The sequence below is a fragment of the Phaeoacremonium minimum genome (genome assembly GCF_000392275.1).
Source record: "Phaeoacremonium minimum UCRPA7 unplaced genomic scaffold PA7_03_scaffold_496, whole genome shotgun sequence".
NCBI lineage: Eukaryota > Fungi > Ascomycota > Sordariomycetes > Togniniales > Togniniaceae > Phaeoacremonium > Phaeoacremonium minimum.
The window spans coordinates 592,711-602,009 of record NW_006921398.1 but is presented as its reverse complement, the minus strand read 5'-3'; the positions used below and the strand labels follow the sequence as shown (position 1 = coordinate 602,009).

Here is a 9,299-nt window from a genome sequence, read left to right as displayed (position 1 = left end):
CAGGCAGACCCAAGCCTTAACTAAGAACTGATACAGTGGCTGGCCCAGTCCTGAGCCCGAATGCGCGCCATAACATCGACGTGGTTTAGCAGTGTAGAGGTTTTACCTAGGTATTCTTCGAAATGTCCGTCGGCTATAGGTAGGATCTGATTATGGCTGCAGTCTATCCTTTAGATTTGCGTCCTGATAACTACTAACAACCTGGAAGTGCTCATCAAACCAAAGTCGGCTATTGGCTTACACCGGAAAAAGACGTACTAATTCTATTATTGATATACTTGAGGCGGCATTAGTAGTCTGTAGGTATTCTGATGGGTTTCTAAAAAATAAAAATAAAATCATTTCTTTTTTCCATTACCTATTAATCAACAATCTCTTCAATCTTCCTCTGCAATAGGTGTATTAGAAACTTGGTAAGTGAAGGGGCCTGTCTGAGATCGTAGTTACTACAGCGCTAATGCATGCACGGCACCGTCTCCGTACACTAGACTGGCAAGGCAGGCGCGACACGGGTATCTATCAATGGTCTTATCGCACGCGTCGAGACGCGCATCAACAGCTTGAAAGTTCCATTCCTAGAACCCCACCAACACCCTATGAAGTAAGACAGTCTACAGCTTCACAAGAACCCATCGTGTGGAAGAGAAAATACCCAGACAAGCACCGACTCAACTCAATCCCACGCATTCGCTCACCATGGCCACTCCTCGCATCACATGCCCCTATCTCGACTCGTACGTCGGCCGCAACGTCATGCTGGTCGGCAAGGTCACCCAGCTGAGGGGCGACTCGGCCACTCTTGATGCGGACGGCAATGTCACTGCCCTTTTGAATCCTGTACGTCAGGGATTCCCTCTACACTTTATTCTGCAGACACCTGACCAAAATCACAGGAAGCGCATCTGGCGACCGGCAATGCGGCCCAGATCATCGGCAAGGTGAACCCGGATCTCTCCATTAAGGCACTTAGCTCTTTGGACCTCGGCAGCGGAGTCGGTGAGTGTAGCCTTCCCTTGCTTGTCGATGTTCGCCTCTGGGCCTTTGTTCCCTCGCTCGGTCCTTCCTCCGTATGGCCTAGTTGACCGCCGTCGCGGGCTATGAGGGCAAAGCAGTTCACACGGCAGGGCCATTGCTGATTGGAGCCTTAGATATCCCACTGTATCAGACCGTCGTCGAGGTGTCTCATCAATATAAAGAGCTGTTTGCAGACGCTGCCTCCGGCCAGTGATGGCTGCCATAAGGTAGTCGTGCAATCATGCTCATCTCTGAGGCATGTCTCGCTCTTCGGGTAGGAATTGCCAGCCGATTTCTCTCGGTCCCTCACGGATTCGGAGGATACAACCTCTCATATTGAGGTGGAGGTAATATCTTCGGCGTCAGGGGTTGGTAATCCGTAGTGACGAGACTTACTGTATGGCGACAAAGTCCTCGATAGTAATGATGAAAGTCGAGGTCACAATGAACGCACTGCAACCTCTATTCTGGTCGTGTGATGAGTCTGCTTTCCCGAGGTAGGGGATTAACGAGCACCTCTCGGGAAATAGAGATATGACGAGTGAAACGTAAAATCAGGAAGAGAGAAGAGATGATATCGCTAGTTTGTGAAAGAAGGGATTACATACACAAACCATAAGAAGATTGAAGGAGAAATTAGGAGAAGAATAGGTGTGAAGAGAAGCTTAGAACAGCCCAACGAAAAAGCTTTGACGAACTTGAGCAAGGCTTGCGGACGAGCTGGGGTCGCCAGCTGATTTATTCAAGAGCACCACCGTAAGACTATTCACTATGAGGTTGATTTTCAGCATGTTCCCTTGAATTGTGTGTGATTTGTCCTGCATGGTCAGCACAAGCTCGTCTCCTGTGGAGTTTACGGGGGTAGGCCTCGATCCAGAAGATTCCCCTCGATCTTCCCAACTCTTTTCAATGTCGAAACACCTCGACATCGCCCGTCTGCTTGCATTTGGCACCGCCTCTTGACTCACTGACTCTAGTTAGTCAAACAAGACAGTATCGGACGGCCTTCCAGGTCAGCTCGACCAATCACAGTTACGGGAGAAGCTGGCCAGATCAATTTTTCGTCTTCGTACTTAAGAAACGCGTGAATTTGCTCCCTCCTCACTCTTCAAGGGCCAACCCACCTCCATGTTTTGTCTGCTAGGTCCATTACCACATTCTAAGTATTCCGAGTCAAGATTGTCTGCCGTGTAGCCTCTTCGATATGAATCTCTATCTTATCCAGTAAGATAGCATGACACTTATCGTTCACATGTCTTATACCAGGAGATCAAATAGCTAAAGTTTGTCTGTATCAAGATAAGTTATATTGTACATGCATATTTGAGACCCCTATGTACATAACTAGAGCCAGGACTCATGGCCGCTACCACGACTTGAAGTGCCCCAATGAGCCATAACAACAAAATGAAGGCTTTTGCGCTTCCAATAGCACGGATCTGTCCTTGTTTTGAAGCAGACCAAACAGTAATCCAACAATGTCAGCCCCTCACTCGGTGAGAAGATGTGCTCCCTACTATACTCCATAACAATGCAGCGCTATATGCAGAAAAAACTCCCTTCCAGACACAGCAAAATAAAAACAAGTGTCTCTCTTAACATTCATGAACGGTCGTTACTTAGTGTGCCTCCTCGAGAAGCTCGCCATCATCATCATGGCCAACTGTCTCGGAGAACTGTGTCCACAGCTCCATGTTGGTCGCCTCGTAAGCCGCAAGCGAGCCGCCGAACGTGACCTGTTGAGGCATATGTCTGCCGCCGAGAAGGGGCGGCGAGCTAGGCATCACCATGTCGGTGCTCAGAAAATTACCAAAATCCAGAGCGCCGTGGGCGAGCTGACTATGAAGGCCATCGCTGTCCAGGTTCGGGAGGCTGCTGAGGTCGATGTCCACGAGCCCGTGTGCCGGCGAGCCGGCAGTGAAGTCATTAGCCTCAGAGAGCAGCTGGTTCAGCGTAGCGGTGAACGGCGTGTCGAAGTGCGCCGTCATGTTGTGCATGTTGTGCATGTCGTCATCCAAAGCAAAATGAGCGTGAAGATGCTGGTTTCGAGGTGTTCGTCGCCTCGCGCTAGCAAGCAGAGCGTTTACGGCGGCTGCTGAGCGAGGTGTTTTGGTTGGGGTCTGCTGCAACTGGAGGAGTGCCTGACCGGGAGATTTCGGTATCGAGCGTGCAGATCTAATGGACTTCGATATACTCCTAGTAATAGGGCGATGACTTGGTGTAGGCCGCGTTGGCGTTTTGAAGGGTCCGCTGTTTGCGGACTTGTCGTTTGGTGGTGGTGTGCAGGGGCGGGCAGGTGGTGTGCCAAAGAGATCCACCATCTCATCGTCGTCATGGCCTGGCTCTGGTGTCACTGGGCGGTTCGGCACTGCCTCCATATTCTCCTTGCCAGTGTCTGAATTCTTGCTCCCCGGAAAGTCTGGTGCTGTTTTGACGATGTTAACTGCCATCTCACCAAGAACCTTTGGCACCCCGTCTTTGCGAGGTGACGGGAAAAGCAGGCGTCGAGTTGTTCCAAGATCATCCTCAACGGCGATAGGGCTCTTAGCTGTGCCACTCGCTCGTGAATGGGTTGATCCCATGCCAGGAGCCTTAGGAGAATTACCGGATCCGTTGCTTCCAGGCTGGGTTGGTTGAGTAGCTGCCTGACTCATTGAATTCGTGTCTTCTGGTTGTCCATTCTCCAGGCCTTCTGGCTCTGCTGGAGATGAACCTTGATCGCCAGGGCCTAAAGGATCGGTGGCCATGTAGCCATCAAAACCAGTAGTGCTCTGAGGCTCACTCTGTGTACGTGGTTTCTTCGAGCGAGAGTTGTTACCCTTCGGTTCCCTCTTTCTTCGAGACTGATTCAAGCGCTGAGCGTCCTTGTCCCACCTGTCAGGTGGGCGGTGAGTCTTGAACTTCGAGAGCCAGATGCCGCAAGCTATATAATCAGTCAGTGGGCCGTTTACAAAACGCAAAGATCTTACTTACGATTGCACAAGAGCATTTCATTCCACATTCTCTTGTCCTCGGCCATGCCCAAGGTCTTCTTCACAAGCCGATACTTGAGAGGCTTGTTCTCAGGATCGCGTTCTAGAATATCAATGGCGGTAACTTGGCCCGGCTTCTCAGAAAACTCATAAAACTCTGGCACGCCATCTTTGTCCTGTGTCCACATCTTTCGCCAAGTAGGGGTTTCAATAGCACCGCAATTGTTGCAGAAAGGTGGCATTGCTCCGCTCTCGATCGCCTTTTGTAGCTTCTCCTTGATGGATTGTTTCTTCACCTGGTTCTTGTTAGACCGAGAAGACTGAAAGTTATCGCTCATAGGACAAGGTGCCTCCGAGAAAGATGTCGGAGCCAAGGGCATTGCTGGAGCTCCCACCGGATCGCTTGCGGGGACCATTGGCATCGGCGCAGAGCTCATCGAGACGGCTCTGGACAACTGTCGAGGGCCCGGTGCTTTTGGTGCTGGCATTGCTGGCAGTTCCTGAGCTCCTGCCTCTTTTTCTGCCTGCTGACTCATAGGTTGAAGCATCGGTTCCTCTCCATTGTCCTCGACAATCGTTTCCTGCACGGCAGGTGTTGAGACATTGGTGTTCGTTGTGCCTTGCATATTGACCTGAGAAGCGTTCACTTGAGAAGACGCTTGCTGGGCTGTCTGTATGCCTCGCATTTCTTCCTGCTGTTCTGGTCTATTAGGCTTCGGCTCTGTATTTGCTCTTTTTAATTGAGCCGGTGCCTTGTTTGATGTGACATGCTTATTTAACGCCTTAGTCTTTCCAGCTGGCTTGAAAATGCTTGTCGAAGGCAACAACTCCGGGGGTCCGGGATTTACGTGCTGAAAGGACAAACCATTACCAGGATTCACGTCCTTCTGAGCTTGTCGCTTGTTCGACTTCGTAGGCCGTTGTACTTCAGCCACCACGCCTTCTGTCGTAGGGTGAGGAGGCAGAATTAAAGGGAACTCGTCTTCCTCAAATAGGTCATCAATTCCCCCACTCATAAAACCCGAGTCTTGCTGGGGCATCGGCATCGGTGGAAGAATCGGGCTGGAGGCCATGGGACTTGACTGCATATACTGAGTCGATCTTGGGACCGGGGGAGAGGACCCAATATCGCCCGGGCTATCTTCGGGAGTGTAAGCTGGGAAAGGCGATTGCGAGATCGAATCTGTGGGAGAGCGAGCATCCTGACTTTGAGGTACAAGCATGTTTTGATCATATTGCGGAAAGTCTGAAGTGCTGTCAAAAGCAGCCACTGACTGCCTTCGCGAAGCACCACTTGTCGAAGGTTTTCGGCTTTGAGGAGCTATCGCTCTCGGGCCTGGCACTGGAGTAGGTGCTCTCGGGCCCTCTTGCAGGTGGCTTGCGGCAGCTGGTCCCTCACCTCCTGCTGCTATGGGACGCATCTGGCGCAAAGAGCCAGAGATACTGGCAGCCACTCGTAGGGACTCTGGGGCAGCATCCAACGGTGCCTTCTCAGGGTAGTCAGCTTTGGTCGTCTTGGCTCTCTTCTTCTTCGGTCCTTCATCGGCGTCAGTAGCGTCTTCGATAGCCGAGGTGTTCCCATCAGGTAGGGGATTCTTTCGAGGCCGTCCTCTCGGTCTTCCAGTAGCTCTTGACGCTCTTGAAGACGGTCTCTTCGGTTTCTTTGGTTCTGGTTCTGCTGAGACAACAGGAGCTGGAGGGCCGGCGGCAGGCTCCTCAGTCGGGTTTCGAGGTGATGGGGCAGAGGAACCAGCGGGCCTCAGAACAGGGAATTGACCAGAGGAGACCGACTCATTCCTTGGCATCATTACTGGTGCAGTGGGAGGGTTATCAAGCCGGGCAGCTGAAAGAACTGGTGTAGTGTGGACTGAAGATACATTTGCCGACCGTCCCAGACCGGGATTGGACTGGATGAAAGAATTCCACTCTCCAGTGGTGTCGGTCGGAGTTGGAGCGCTCTTCTGGAGGAAGTCTGAGGTATTTGATGAGTCGGCGCGCTGCATTCGCGGCACCGCCGTCATTCTCAGCTTGACCTCGAGGGTTTCCCTGATGCCATTCCCAAACATAGCAAGTAAGTTCTTAGTCACTCGGCCGGTGACCATTTTGGGCTCTGCATTTGGCGTTGGAGCATCCAATGCCCACGACATCAATCCCTGCCCCACCAGAGGCGTATCCTGTTCCGAGTAATCATACGCGTAGATTGTGTAGTCGCTCTCCTGCTGGCCAATGATCTCGGGGCTGCATTCGGCAACAGCTTGTAAACATAATCTCAGATCCACCACTCCAATTCTATTCCTGTCGTCCAGTGGTATCGTTTGAATCTGCAGAATCTGTGGCAGACGTGCCAGGCAGTTCACCTGGCTGTCCTTATCGAAGGTATAGTGCACCTTCACTGTGAGGTGGAATATCACCGTCAGCAAACTGAGGAAACGGGAAGTAGCCCAAAATGATGCTTACATCCCATCGGCCGGACCTGGATACCATACTCGTCGGCTTCTGCAGGCACCTGCCCAGGAGGAGCTGGAGTGGGTGCCTGCGGTTGTTGGGGAGGGCCTCCCATCCAGCCGGTGCCGTGTGAGCCCATGGTGAGCGGAGAGGCCATACTTCTCTGCTCTACTCTTGGTGAGATGAGATTCACAGCGGGCGACACCCACCAGAGGGCAGCTTTATAGATGGATGAACAAGGTGCAGTGTTTAATGGTGGAAAAAGAGTGGAGGAAGACAATATAGGGTGCAATTGAATCTTTAAGCGGTTGTCAGGGACGAATTGGGAGGCTGGTCATGGCGCGTCCGGACCGCGTCTCGGGGTGGAGCTGCCACTGTGAAATTGGCCGCCCGGGTTCCACAGCGAGCGCCGAGAATGTGGACTACCTATAGATTTTCAAAGGGAGATTTGGTAATGAAATGTATGCCTCAAAGCAATCCAAACAGCGTGCAATGCTATCAATGCAGGTTTTGTCGGGATTGGTGGAGATTGAGGCTTTCAACAAGAGAAAGGTTTGTTGTATTGTGAAGTAGAGTTGGAGGTTGAAGGGTACAAAACCCACGACAGGCAGTTCACAGCGCGTGTTGGTGTTGGCGTGACGTGCTGTTGCTTTAGCGCGGTTTTCACGCCTACACGTGCACGGAGCACCCCACGCTGGGCACGCTAAGCACGCTAAGCACAGGTAAGGTGCGCCCTGGAAAACCGTCCGTCTCAGTGTGGGTCCCTTCTGGAGGATTGCTTCCAGTGGTTAGGAGGACGGGATGGCTGATGGATGCAGGCGGGGCGACGGATGGCGAGCCACACACACACACACCAACTATCAGGCGCACGCACACACGGTCGGATTTTAGCGCTGAGTTTCTGACAACTCCGGAGCCGTCGGAAAAGGCAGCAATGCACCACCGGCAATCAACACAAAACTGGACGGCTTTCTGAGGGGATTTCGCAAGAGGGGACACGGAGCTCCTATTTATACTCCGGGAGAAGCCCCTCCAGCATCTCGGACGCTAACAATGCCGTGATATGAGTCAACATTCACCTGCCACAACCAATAATAAGATCCAACCCAAATGCCACAGGGCCATCCAGATCCCCACACAGGGCGCTGCAACCACTACAACCTCCCTTTGGATTGCAGGCCAATCACATTACACCCTTTTTGGTAGGGTCAACCGCGGTCGCAAAATTTCGACTTTTTTTGACGCCATTCCGACATTCCTTGTATCATACAAAATAGCTGCGCTCTATCTGTCAGTTTGTGAAGTATCATCGATAGATGTTCTCCGTCTCTATATAGTACACCTGAGCATGCGCCAGAACCTTATATCCACTCGGCCTTGCCCTCCTCGTTCTTCTTGGTTTTTCGGGCTACAATTTCCTCCACAACCTCCTTGACACCCTGCTTGCCCTGCTTCTTGCCCACGAGTCTGTTCACAACATCCCGCTGGCTGTGAATGCCCTCCTGTACGAGAGCTTTCACATCCTGCTCTGTGGGCACGCCGAACTCCTTGTAAGGGTACTCCTGGTAGTCCCGATCACTCAGAAGCTGCAGCGGCTGGATGTCTTCAGCAGCCTGGAAGAATGACTCCGAAATGTTGTCGCTGGGTTTGATGTCCTCGAGCGTGGCCGGCTGCCACTCGGGCTTCCTTGCCGGCTTGCTCATCAGGCGAGCAGATACGCCTTCCGTGAAGTCGGGGTGCTTCATGAATTTGGCGGCAATCTGGTGTTCTCGAACAAAAGTCTCTGCGATGCTCCACTTGCCACCGATCTGCATCTGCCTTAAGCTCACGTGAACCGACGTCGGTGACCTTTGGTGCAACGTCTCGAGCGTCTTCTGTGCCCACTCCTGCGTTGGTCCCTCTTCCTCCCTCAGGGCACTGATGATGTCTGCCACAGTGTCCTTGCTGAAGCATCGATCAATAGCTTTGCGGAGTTCGCCGCCCAGGAGGATTGGCTGGTCATGCGGAAGACCAGTTGTGTATTCTTCAATAGTAGAGCTGATGATTTTCAGCCGCTTCTCCATACTGTCGAAGTCCTTGAAACGCAGCTCCGCGAGACGGGATTCAAGGTGCGGTAGACTAGTGGAATGAAGATAATGTGTGGCGACTCCTGAGTAGAAGACATTGGCCCCAGTCAGCCGGTCGCTGGTGAGCGCTAAATATGTGCCCACCGCACCATCCATTCGAGGTAGGAAGAATGATGCTCCCACATCAGGGAAGAAGCCAATCGTCGTCTCTGGCATGGCAAAGACTGTTCTTTCCGTCGCTATTCTGAAGGGGGCATGTATGCTTAGTCCAACGCCGCCGCCCATGGTGATACCGTCCATGAATGCAATGTATGGCTTCTTGTAGGTCGCAATCAAGTGGTCCAGCTTGTATTCGAGTGCAAAGTAATCCGAAGACCACTGCTGTCCCTCTGGTCCCTTCTTATTAGCTTCGGCCAGTGCTGCGACGTCTCCGCCGGCACAGAAAGCCTTCTCGCCTGCACCCTTCATGACGACAACGTTCGCCATATCGGACTTCTCAAATTCTAGAAGGCGTGGTGCAATCTTTCGAATCATCGATGCATTGAGTGAGTTCAACTTCTTCGGCCGGTTAAGCTCAATGGTCCGCAGACCGTATAGACTGTTGAATAGAACATCTTCGGGCTCGTCGTCGGGAAGGGGTTTGAATAGCTCAGAGGTCGATGCAGAGGTAGACATCTTGAATGCCATTACAAGTAAGTACAAATGTGAGAGCCAATCGTAGATAGTGGGGCAGTCGTACCTGAGCTCTAGCAGCCAGTTGTGGCTGGAGAATCTTTGCTCTCAAAGGCATGATGAGGCTGCC

The 9,299-nt window shown here is 52.1% G+C and overlaps 3 protein-coding genes across 3 annotated transcripts; 1 reads left to right on the top strand and 2 right to left on the bottom strand.

Annotated features, from left to right (window-relative positions):
• Positions 1-696: 696 nt before the first annotated feature.
• UCRPA7_6894 (putative dna replication factor a subunit ssb3 protein) lies at positions 697-1,228 on the top strand (the record flags this gene model as incomplete). Its single annotated transcript, XM_007919429.1, has 3 exons — positions 697-837; positions 894-996; positions 1,149-1,228. 3 exons carry the CDS (start codon positions 697-699, stop codon positions 1,226-1,228), a joined length of 324 nt encoding a protein of 107 aa, XP_007917620.1.
• Positions 1,229-2,633: 1,405 nt separating this feature from the next.
• UCRPA7_6893 (putative gata transcription factor protein) lies at positions 2,634-4,324 on the bottom strand (the record flags this gene model as incomplete). The annotated part of the gene is made up of 4 exons (XM_007919428.1): positions 2,634-3,081; positions 3,620-3,638; positions 3,797-3,937; positions 3,988-4,324. The coding sequence occupies 4 exons, from the start codon at positions 4,322-4,324 to the stop codon at positions 2,634-2,636; spliced, it is 945 nt and encodes a 314-aa protein (XP_007917619.1).
• A 3,468-nt stretch (positions 4,325-7,792) lies between these two features.
• UCRPA7_6892 (putative 3-hydroxyisobutyryl- hydrolase protein) lies at positions 7,793-9,172 on the bottom strand (the record flags this gene model as incomplete). The annotated part of the gene is made up of 1 exon (XM_007919427.1): positions 7,793-9,172. One exon carries the CDS (start codon positions 9,170-9,172, stop codon positions 7,793-7,795), a length of 1,380 nt encoding a protein of 459 aa, XP_007917618.1.
• Between the last annotated feature and the right edge of the window lie 127 nt (positions 9,173-9,299).